General features: G+C 42.6%; 1 protein-coding gene and 1 long non-coding RNA gene across 2 annotated transcripts in view; one reads left to right on the top strand and one right to left on the bottom strand.

The window, feature by feature from the left end:
* The first annotated feature begins 1,956 nt into the window (after window positions 1–1,956).
* LOC133562166 (uncharacterized) lies at window positions 1,957–6,312 on the top strand. Its single transcript, XR_009808848.1, has 2 exons — window positions 1,957–2,374; window positions 4,467–6,312. It is a non-coding gene; the product is annotated as an uncharacterized LOC133562166 (long non-coding RNA).
* smim14 (small integral membrane protein 14) overlaps window positions 4,920–12,209 on the bottom strand; it is a 12,882-nt gene continuing 5,592 nt past the window's right edge. Inside the window, exons 3-5 of the mRNA XM_061916094.1 lie at window positions 10,290–10,338; window positions 10,064–10,224; window positions 4,920–9,999 (exon numbers count right to left, since the gene is read on the bottom strand). Of these exons, the coding sequence (XP_061772078.1) occupies window positions 9,961–9,999; window positions 10,064–10,224; window positions 10,290–10,338 (249 nt within the window). The 3' untranslated portion in view covers window positions 4,920–9,960. The remainder of the gene's footprint in view (window positions 10,000–10,063; window positions 10,225–10,289; window positions 10,339–12,209) is intronic.

The following is a 12,209-nucleotide window of genomic DNA, read 5'->3' as shown; positions in this document are numbered from 1 at the left end:
ATCTTTCATCCTCGCTCAAATTAATGGGGGAATCGTCGCTTTTTCGGTCCGAATCGCTCTAGCTGCTGGTGGCCATGATTGTAAACAATGTGAAGATGTGAGGAGCCCTCACACCCGTGACGTCACACGCTCATCGTCTGCTACTTCCGGTACAGGCGAGGCTTTTTATTAGCGACCAAAATTTGCGAATTTTATCGTCGAAGTTCTCTTCTAAATCTTTTCAGCAAAAATATGGCAATATCACGAAATAATTAAGTATGACACATAAAATGGACCTGCTATTGAATAAGAAAATCTCATTTCAGTAGGCCTTTAATTTTAGAACACATCATCATTGTTTTCAGAGCTTTTTTGTTGTTAGAGGTAGAGAGCGTTTTAAAGTAATGTTCAAAATCTTTTTTAAAGGCACAAAAGACAGGTCGGGTATTGAGAAACTTACATTTATGAATATAAAACTTAGCCAATAGAATAATGAGGTTGCAAAGGTAGAATTCCTTTTCAAATTTTTGTTCATACAGTGTCAAACCAAAAATCACATCTTTAAGGCAAAGCACAGATTTGTCATGAATATTGTCCAGTCTTTACAGAGTAATAATTTTGTTCATTTCCCTCCTCCCAGTGTTTACCAAATGAGAGATGACGTCATCATTACGCCTCACAATAAACGGTGACGATGACATTGGAAGGAACCAAAACATTAAATAAATAAATTAATTAATAAACACAGGAAGGAAGCAAAACAACCTCGACTGGAGCCTAGCTCAGCTGCATTCGGGCGGAAAAATAACAAAATGTAATCATTTTCTCAAGTACTTTGTCCACATAGGCAATAAAGTGATTGTAATTATTGCCAGTATTAAAATGATCGAGGATTAACCTTTTTAAGTTAAAGTTAAAAGTACCCATGATTGTCACAGGCGAGGGGAGCAGTGAGCAGCAACGGTGGCCACGCCCAGGAATCATTTTTGGGTGATTCAACCCCCAATTCCAACCCTTGATGCTGAGTGCCAACTCGTGGGATTAATCACAAAATAAACATGGCATCAATCCTGAACACACTTAGATTGATGATGCAATTTATTTTACTGTGTCGCCATGCTAACGTCCTCACAAGTATGCTAAAATTTAATGTGCGTTAGCATACTGTTAGCATGCTAAGAATAGTGACTTTTTTATTACTAGTTTTTTAGCTAATTGTTGCCATCGTGGCAGTAGGCTAACGTCTCATGCTAACCTTAGCAAGCTAACATTTTTTTAGTTGATTTTGTATGTGTAGACCTAAAATCAATGTTGGTGATATCCGGTGCTGTCAAGCAAGTTTGCTAACGCGCTGTTAGCATACTTGTGGAAGGTTAGCGTAAAATGAGTGCGAAACAGCGACCTTGTGGCTTTTACGGGTGTTGCTGTTTATTGACATTGACATGCACTTATAAATTATAATTTGTTTGCTAATTGTTGCCTGCTAGGCAGGAGGATAATGTCTCGGAGCAGCATAGCTCGGTCGATAGAGTGGCCGTGCCAGCAACTTGAGGGTTCCAGGTTTGATCCCTGCTTCTGCCATCCTAGTCGCTGCCGTTGTGTCCTTGGGCAAGACATTTTACCCACCTGCTCCCAGTGCCACCAACACTGTTTTAGTGTTTGATTTTTTTTTTATTAATGTTTAGACAGAGATGAACAGAACAGAAAAACAGCAAAAAACTTTTTTTTTTTTTTCAAAGAGAGAAAAAAAAAATTAAATCAAATCAAATAACACTGTTTAAATGGAAATTAGGTATTGGGCTTCACTATGTAAAAGTGCTTAGAATCTCTTTCTGACCAGAAGTACTCTGAGCTCCTTCTGAATGACTGAAAAAAAGTATATTGTATTGTTTACTGCTTAAACCTTTATTGTGAAAAGTCTGTATCCTTACTGCTGTAACAGGATGTATTGCGCTTCACTAACCGGAAGTAGGGGGAAGTGCCGGTGTCCGACCAAGAGGTAAGAAAAATAAACAAAGCTCCCGGGCCAAACTGAGAAATAAGAGTTTTCCACGTCCAGTTATTTCCCAGATTAGTCTATAATACTTCTCGTGTGTAGTTAATCACAACATGGTGTCAAAGTGAAAGTAATAAGGCGACGGACCCGCGAGAAAAAGAAAACTAGGCGGGGAAAAGTCAATAATAAAGGTTTAAGCAGTAAATATATATATGGTGTATATGTTTATGTATACATAACACATAAATACATACTGTACGAAAGCCTATTGTGTGCAATCAACTAGTTCTGTAATGTTCCTGTGCTTTTAATTTGGTAATTAATATGTGACGTCACTTCCCCCTTCAAGTACTGTCTTTGCCGGTTTCCGATCAATGGCTGCTTGTGTGACGTCTAAATGTAAGTTTTGTCAGACACGCACAGCATTTAAATATACTTCCGCACATGTTTGGCGCATCTTGTGCTAAGTTCAGATCTTTTTTGTGTAAATTGAGAGGTAATTTAGTCTCGTTGACAAAGTTTCCCTTCACGCACGGCTTATGTGGCGCCATTGCAACTGCGATGGCGTAGTTTGGCCTCTAGAGGGCGCCAGAAACCACATAATCGCCATTCATGCATCGTAGAGAGCAGTTTATGTGTTATTATGCATACTTTCATCTCATATTATGTCTTTTTTTATTCCTTTCATGAAAATGCAAATATAAAAGCCACGTACAGTTCACACTTTCATTGTTTTTTGTTTCTTATACATGTCCATGATGAAAAAGGAGCAGAAGAATACTATTCTTATATTTAACTGACCCATTTTTTAACACAAATTATTTTAGATGACTTCATCACTGTTCCCTCCACCAACACCACAACTCTAACATACTTTTAATATTTGTTTAACTCAATCAATCAATCAATCAATGTTTATTTATATAGCCCCAAATCACAAATGTCTCAAAGGACTGCACAAATCATTACGACTACAACATCCTCGGAAGAACCCACAAAAGGGCAAGGAAAACTCACACCCAGTGGGCAGGGAGAATTCAGATTCAGTGGGACGCCAGTGACAATGCTGACTATGAGAAACCTTGGAGAGGACCTCAGATGTGGGCAACCCCCCCCCTCTAGGGGACCGAAAGCAATGGATGTCGAGCGGGTCTAACATGATACTGTGAAAGTTCAATCCATAGTGGCTCCAAGACAGCAGTGAGAGTCCCGTCCACAGGAAACCATCTCAAGCGGATCAGCAGCGTAGAGATGTCCCCAACCGATACAGGCGAGCGGTCCATCCTGGGTCCCGACGAGCGGTCCATCCTGGGTCTCGACTCTGGACAGTCAGTACTTCATCCATGGTCATCAGACCGGACCCCCTCCACAAGGGAGGGGGGGACATAGGAGAAAGAAAAGAAGCGGCAGATCAACTGGTCTAAAAAGGAGGTCTATTTAAAGGCTAGAGTATACAGATGAGTTTTAAGATGAGACTTAAATGCTTCTACTGAGGTAGCATCTCGAACTGTTACCGGGAGGGCATTCCAGAGTACTGGAGCCCGAACGGAAAACGCTCTATAGCCCGCAGACTTTTTTTGAGCTCTAGGAATCACTAATAAGCCGGAGTCTTTTGAACGCAGATTTCTTGCCGGGACATATGGTACAATACAATCGGCAAGATAGGCTGGAGCTAGACCGTGTAGTATTTTATACGTAAGTAGTAAAACCTTAAAGTCACATCTTAAGTGCACAGGAAGCCAGTGCAGGTGAGCCAGTACAGGTATATATGTATGTATATATGTATGTAAAGGTATATACAGTATAGGTATATATGTATGTATATATGTATATAAAGGTATATACAGTATAGGTATATATGTATGTATATAAAGGTATATACAGTACAGGCGTAATATGATCAAACTTTCTTGTTCTTGTCAAAAGTCTAGCAGCCGCATTTTGTACCAACTGTAATCTTTTAATGCTAGACATGGGGAGACCCGAAAATACGTTACAGTAATCGAGACGAGACGTAACAAACGCATGGATAATGATCTCGGCGTCTTTAGTGGACAAAATGGAGCGAATTTTAGCGATATTACGGAGATGAAAGAAGGCCGTTTTAGTAACGCTTTTAATGTGTGACTCAAAGGAGAGAGTTGGGTTGAAGATAATACCCAGATTTTTTACAGAGTCACCTTGTTTTATTATTTGGTTGTCAAATGTTAAAGTTGTATTATTAAATAGAGGTCGGTGTCTAGCAGGACCGATAATCAGCATTTCCGTTTTTTTGGCATTAAGTTGCAAAAAGTTAGCGGACATCCATTGTTTAATTTCATTAAGACACGCTTCCAACTGACTACAGTCCGGCGTGTTGGTCACTGTGGGTCTTTTTTCAAAAGGATTTACAAACTTTTCCAAACACCACATTCAAATTTATTTCATTGCTAGATTTGCAAAATGACACACTTCGGTTAAAACATATTGAAATAAAGCATGCTCACCTTAGATGCAGCTGCTCGGCCATGGAAACCCATTCCATGAAGTTCTCTGCGTACTGCACGTGGGCTAATTGGAAGGCCACATGACGTTTGGAGCTCTGTAGCAACGGACTTCAGCATACCGCTACCACTTGGTGGCTGAGTTGCTGTTGTTCCCAAACTCTTCACTTTTCTTATAATAAAGCCGACAGTTGACTTTGGAATATTTAGGAGCGAGGACATTTCACAACTGGATTTGTTGCACAGGTGGCATCCTGTGACAGTTCCACTGAGAGCGGCCCATTCTTTTACAAATGTTTCTAGAAACAGTCTCCATGCCTAAGTGCTTGATTTGATACACCGGGCCAATTGATTAGGAAACCTGATTCTCATCATTTGGATGGGTGGCCAAATACTTTTGGCAATATAGTATATATATCTATATACATATACATTGGAAATAAATGAACAGTAGTCAACAGTCCATATAAGAACATAGATTTTATTTTTAATAGAATGAATGAAAAATGGAATGTAAGAGTATTGTACATTTCATTGTAAAACAATGACAAATAAAAAAAGGATGTTTTCTACTGTCTCAGTCTGCTGATTTAATGATTTATTTCAAATGATTCAAACAGCTGGCACTAGGGGTGGAACGGTACACAAAATTTCCGGTTCGGTACGTACCTCGGTTTAGAGGTCACGGTTCGGTTCATTTTGGGTACAGTAAGAAAACAACAAAATATACATTTTTTGGTTATTTATTTACCAAATTTGGCATAATAATTGCATAACATACATTTTCACGCAGGGTCCATTGCCAGGTTTAATGTGGTCAACAAATATAAAATAAAAACTAAATAAAATAAGGCTAAGAATGGTTTAACAAAACCTTTCTACATATAAAGTGCTTTTTTTATTGATTGATTGATTATTTTATGAGTAGATAGCACAGTTCAGTACATATTCCCTACAATTGACCACTAAATGGTAACACCCCAATACGTTTTTCAACTTGTTTAAGTTGTGGTCCATGTTAATCAACGTTAAACTGCCTCAAGCTGTTGCTCGGATTAAATAAAATGACAAAACGTTTCTTCTACGTATAAAAAGTGCAACATTAAACAGTTCAAGTAAACTCAGCCTCAGATTAACTGGCTAACTTGGCACTAAGAGGATATATGGACTCAATGTTCTTCCACCATAGAAGTGGGTCAAAATCTAATTTTTAATGCAAAATGGACTTAAATCTGCTGCTATAAAAACATTTGTTATTGCTTTAGCCCTGCCTGACTCGCCGAGGAGAGGCTGCTTGAATGCGGTGGTGACGACGCTTCAATTGGGTTAGCATGTGTTATGAAAGTAGCATGTGTGTGGCCCTTTAATATGTGACAGCATGTGAGGTGAGAGAGCGGGAGTGAGTAAAGCCACGATTTGCAACTAATCGCCGGACTCTTCATTTACCCTGGAGACCCACTGCCGGGTACAGTGAAGGGTGTTGTCCCCGAGAATACATCAGCCCTGGAGGAGTGTGTCCCCTGCGCTCCTCAACTACGGTCTGGGAGCCAGAAGCAGGATGGGTGCAACACATGTTTGACGTGTTGTCGGCAAACCTCCGTCCTCCATTGTTGTATCGTGCAGCCAAAGTGTTCCCAAAAGGGAGATCTGAACGAGGCAGGAGGGTCTTCCAGCTCTGGCTTTTACATGTTGTCCTAGCCCGGTCGCTGCTAGCATGTGTACTCGTTCGGTACACCTCCGAACAGAACCGAAAACCCCGTACCGAAACGGTTCAATACAAATACACGTACCGTTGCACCCCTAGCTGGCACTGCTTCTTACGAATGATTGAAATAATGTAGCATAAATGTGTGGCGGTTGCTCAAAAAGGTTCATCATGTCTTCTTCTTCATAAATTTATTAAAATATTCTTGTAATCCGACCATATTTTCGCTATACTAGATGGGAATTTTACGATCTGATTATAACATTTGAAAAAGTCGCCATTGAGGTGGCGACTTGTCCAAGGGTGAACTCCGCCTTCTGCCCGAATGCAGCTGAGATAGGGACAAGCAGTAGAAAATGGATGCATGGATATATATACCAACCCTGTTTCCATGAGTTGGGAAATTGTGTTAGATGTAAATATAAACAGAATACAATGATTTGCAAATCCTTTTCAACCCATATTCAGTTGAATATGCTACAAAGACAAGATATTTGATGTTCAAACTCAAACATTTTTTTTTCGCAAATAATTAACTTAGAATTTCATGGCTGCAACACGTGCCAAAGTAGTTGGGAAAGGGCATGTTCACCACTGTGTTACATCACCTTTTCTTTTAACAACACTCAATAAACGTTTGGGAACTGAGGAAACTATTTGTTGAAGCTTTGAAAGTGGAATTCTTTCCCATTCTTGTTTTATGTAGAGCTTCAGTCCTTCAACAGTCCGGGGTCTCCGCTGTCCTATTTTACGCTTCACACATTTTCCATGGGAGACACGTCTGGACTGCAGGCGGGCCAGGAAAGTACCCACACTCCTATTTGAAGAAACAACGCTGTTGTAACTCTTGTCTGGCTGAAATAAGCAGGGGCGTCCATGATAACGTTGCTTGGATGACAACATATGTTGTTCCAAATCCTGTATGTACCTTTCAGCATTAATGGTGCCTTCACAGATGTGTAAGTTACCCATGCCTTGGGCACTAATGCACCCCCATACCATCACACATGCTGGCTTTTACACTTTGCGCCTATATCAATCTGAATGGTTATTTTCCTTTTTGTTCTGGAGGACACCATGTCCTCTATTTCCAAATATAATTTGAAATGTGGACTTGTCAAACCACAGAACACTTTTCCACTTTGCATCAGTCCATCTTAGGTGAGCTTGGGCCCAGCCAAGCCGGCGGCATTTCTGGGTGTTGTTGATAAATGGGTTTGGCTTAGCATAGTAGAGTTTTAACTTGTACTTACAGATGTAGCGAGCAACTGTAGTTACTGACAGTGGTTTTATGAAGTGTTCCTGAGCCCATGTGGTGATATCCTTTACACACTGATGTCAGTTTTTGATGCAGTACCGCCTGAGGGAACAAAAGTCCGTAATATCATCGCTTACGTGGAGTGGTTTCCCCAGATTCTCTAAACTTTTTGATGATTTTACAGGCCGTTGATGGTAAAATTCTTAAATTCCTTGCAATAGTTCGTTGAGAAATGTTTTTCTAAAACTGCTTGACAATTTGCTTACAAAGTGGTGACCCTCACCCCGTCCTTGTTAGTGAATTATTTGTCAAACGGGTGTGGTATAGCTCGGTTGGTAGAGTGGCCGTGCCAGCAACTTGGGGGTTGCAGGTTCGATTCCCGCTTCCGCCATCCTAGTCACTGCCGTTGTGTCCTTGGGCAAGACACTTTACCCACCTGCTCCCGGTGCCACCCACACTGCTTTAAATGTAACTTAGATATTGGGTTTCACTATGTAAAGCGCTTTGAGTCACTAGAGAAAAGCGCTATATAAATATAATTCACTTCGCATTTAATGGAAGCTGCTTTTATACCCAATCATGGCACCCACCTGTTCCCAATTAGCCTGCACACCTGTAGGATGTTCCAAATGTGGGGACGACGTGGCACAGTGGTAGCGCGGCCGTGCGCAACCCGAGGGTCCCTGGTTCAATCCCCACCTAGTACCAACCTCGTCACGTCCGTTGTGTCCTGAGCAAGACACTTCACCCTTGCTCCTGATGGATGGTGGTTAGCGCCTTGCATGGCAGCTCCCTCCATCAGTGTGTGAATGTGTGTGTGAATGTGGAAGTAGTGTCAAAGCGCTTTGAGTAACTTGAAGGTAGAAAAGCGCTATACAAGTAAAACCCATCCGTTTTTTTTTTAAATTGAATTATGTTTATATAGCGCTTTTCTCTAGTGACTCAAAGCACTTTACATAGTGACACCCAATATCTAAGTTACATTTAAACCAGTGTGGGTGGCACTGGGAGCAGGTGGGTAAAGTGTCTTGCCCAAGGACACAACGGCAGTGACTAGTATGGCACAAGCGGGAATCGAACCTGCAACCCTCACGTTGCTGACACGGCCACTCTACCAACCGAGCTATGCCGCTTATTCCTTTTTGGGGTCGCGGAGGGCGCTGGCGCCTATCTCAGCTACAATCGGGCGGAAGGCGGCGTACACCCTGGACAAGTCGCCACCTCATCGCAGGGCCAACACAGATAGACAACATTCACACTCACATTCACACACTAGGGACCATTTTAGTGTTGCCAATCAACCTATCCCCAGGTGCATGTCTTTGGAGGTGGGAGGGGCCTATCCCCAGGTGCATGTCTTTGGAAGTGGGAGGGGCCTATCCCCAGGTGCATGTCTTTGGAGGTGGGAGAGGCCTATCCCCAGGTGCATGTCTTTGGAAGTGGGAGGGGCCTATCCCCAGGTGCATGTCTTTGGAAGTGGGAGGGGCCTATCCCCAGGTGCATGTCTTTGGAGGTGGGAGAGGCCTATCCCCAGGTGCATGTCTTTGGAAGTGGGAGGGGCCTATCCCCAGGTGCATGTCTTTGGAGGTGGGAGGGGCCTATCCCCAGGTGCATGTCTTTGAGGTGGGAGGGGCCTATCCCCAGGTGCATGTCTTTGGAGGTGGGAGGGGCCTATCCCCAGGTGCATGTCTTTGGAGGTGGGAGGGGCCTATCCCCAGGTGCATGTCTTTGGAAGTGGGAGGGGCCTATCCCCAGGTGCATGTCTTTGGAGGTGGGAGGGGCCTATCCCCAGGTGCATGTCTTTGGAGGTGGGAGGGGCCTATCCCCAGGTGCATGTCTTTGGAGGTGGGAGGGGCCTATCCCCAGGTGCATGTCTTTGAGGTGGGAGGGGCCTATCCCCAGGTGCATGTCTTTGGAGGTGGGAGGGGCCTATCCCCAGGTGCATGTCTTTGGAGGTGGGAGGGGCCTATCCCCAGGTGCATGTCTTTGGAAGTGGGAGGGGCCTATCCCCAGGTGCATGTCTTTGGAGGTGGGAGGGGCCTATCCCCAGGTGCATGTCTTTGGAAGTGGGAGGGGCCTATCCCCAGGTGCATGTCTTTGGAGGTGGGACCCATTTATCATTTAAATAAGTGTTTGATGAGCATTCTTTAACTTTTATCAGTATTTATTGCCACCTTTCCCAACTTCTTTGTCACGTGTTGCCGGCATCAAATTCTATAGTTAATGATTATTTGCAGCAAAAAAAAAATGTTGATCAGTTTGAACATCAAATATGTTGTCTTTGTAGCATATTCAACTGAATATGGCTTGAAAAGGATTTGCAAATCATTGTATTCTGTTTATATTTACATCTAACACAATTTCCCAACTCATATGGAAACAGGGTTTGTAGTAGAGCACGTGTGTCTCCTTTCACACAGGAACATTTATTTTTGACGGACTAACCCAAACAACTGGAAGCATCAATTGGGATTTAATGAAGAAAATCCTGCAGAAGTTTGGAAAAGAAGACGGAGATGAAGGATCCACCCGGCCCTGACTAGTCCACAGGGGGCGCTGGCGGCTCCCGCTCATCGCTCTGCAACACAAACGGGCGTCAAGGGGGCGGAGGTGTCGGGGCGAGAGCGGGCGCAGGAACTCACACTGTGGGCGGGGTCGGGCTTGGCGGCGGAGGAGGATCCTCTGAGGGTGGAGGGGCGCAGCAGGAAGAGGACGACGGCCAGCACCAGCCAGCCTATCAGCATCATGGGCAGGGTCAGGTCGCCCCCGCCCTCCAGCAGACCCTCCATGCTGGGTCCGGGCACTGCGCACACAAATGTTGCCGCTCGTCCGCCAAACGGGGAGAAAAGAGCAGGGAGTCATACGTACTGTCTGCTGGACACTCCATGTCGGTGCAGTAGGACTGAGAGTTCCTCAACTGCAACCAAGGACAAACTCACTCAGGACAGCAAATAGGACTTCACTCTTCAATACATACATATATACATATATATATACATACATACATATATACATATATACATATATATATACATATATACATACATACATATATATATATACATACATACATATACATACATATATACATACATATATACATACATACATATATACATACATATATACATACATACATATATACATATATACACATATATACATACATACATACATACATATATATATATATATACATACATATATAAATACATACATATACAAACCCCGTTTCCATATGAGTTGGGAAATTGTGTTAGATGTAAATCCTTTTCAAGCCATATTCAGTTGAATATGCTACAAAGACAACATATTTGATGTTCAAACTCATAAACATTTTTTTTGTGTGCAAATAATCATTAACTTTAGAATTTGATGCCAGCAACACGTGACAAAGAAGTTGGGGAAAGGTGGCGATAAATACTGATAAAGTTGAGGAATGCTCATCAAACACTTATGTGGAACATCCCACAGGTGTGCAGGCTAATTGGGAACAGGTGGGTGCCATGATTGGCTATAAAAACAGCTTCCCAGAAAAATGCTCAGTCTTTCACAAGAAAGGATGGGGCGAGGTACACCCCTTTGTCCACAACTGCGTGAGCAAATAGTCCAACAGTTTAAGAACAACCTTTCTCAAAGTGACATTGCAAGAAATTTAGGGATTTCAACATCTACGCTCCATAATATCATCAAAAGGTTCAGAGAATCTGGAGAAATCACTCCCCGTAAGCGACATGGCTGGAAACCAACATTGAATGACTGTGACCTTCCATCCTTCAGATGGCACTGTATCAAAAACCGACATCAATCTCGAAAGGATATCACCACATGGGCTCAGGAACACTTCAGAAATCCACTGTCACTAAATACAGTTGGTCGCTACATCTGTAAGTGCAAGTTAAAGCTCTACTATGCAAAGCGAAAGCCATTTATCAACAACATCCAGAAAAGACGTCGGCTTCTCTGGGCCCGAGATCATCTAAGATGGACTGATGCAGAGTGGAAAAGTGTTCTGTGGTCTGACGAGTCCACATTTCAAATTGTTTTTGAAAATATTCGACAGTGTCATCCCGATCAAAGGGGAAGCGAACCATCCAGACTGTTTGACGCAAAGTGTAAAAGCCAGCATGTGTGATGGTATGGGGGTGCATTAGTGCCCAAGGCATGGGTAACTTACACATCTGTGAAGGCACCATTAATGCTGAAAGGTACACACAGCTTTTGGAACAACATATGCTGCCATCTAAGCGCCGTCTTTTTCATGGACGCCCCTGCTTATTTCAGCCAGACAATGCCAAGCCACATTCAGCACGTGTTACAACAGCGTGGCTTCATAAAAAAATAGTGTGGGTACTTTCCTGGCCCGCCCGCAGTCTAGACCTGTCTCCCATGGCAAATGTGTGGCGCATTATGAAGCGTAAAATAGGACAGCGGAGACCCCGGACTGTTGAAGGACTGAAGCTCTACATAAAACAAGAATGGGAAAGAATTCCACTTTCAAAGCTTCAACAATTAGTTTCCTCAGTTCCCAAACGTTTATTGAGTGTTGTTAAAAGAAAAGGTGATGTAACACAGTGGTGAACATGCCCTTTCCCAACTACTTTGGCACGTGTTGCAGCCATGAAATTCTAAGTTAATTATTATTTGCAAAAAAAAGATAAAGTTTATGAGTTTGAACATCAAATATGTTGTCTTTGTAGCATATTCAACTGAATATGGCTTGAAAAGGATTTGCAAATCATTGTATTATGTTTATATTTACAATTTCCCAACGCATATGGAAACCGG

The sequence above is a fragment of the Nerophis ophidion genome, linkage group LG01 (assembly GCF_033978795.1).
Source record: "Nerophis ophidion isolate RoL-2023_Sa linkage group LG01, RoL_Noph_v1.0, whole genome shotgun sequence".
Taxonomy (NCBI): domain Eukaryota; kingdom Metazoa; phylum Chordata; class Actinopteri; order Syngnathiformes; family Syngnathidae; genus Nerophis; species Nerophis ophidion.
This window is presented reverse-complemented; position numbering and strand designations above follow the sequence as displayed.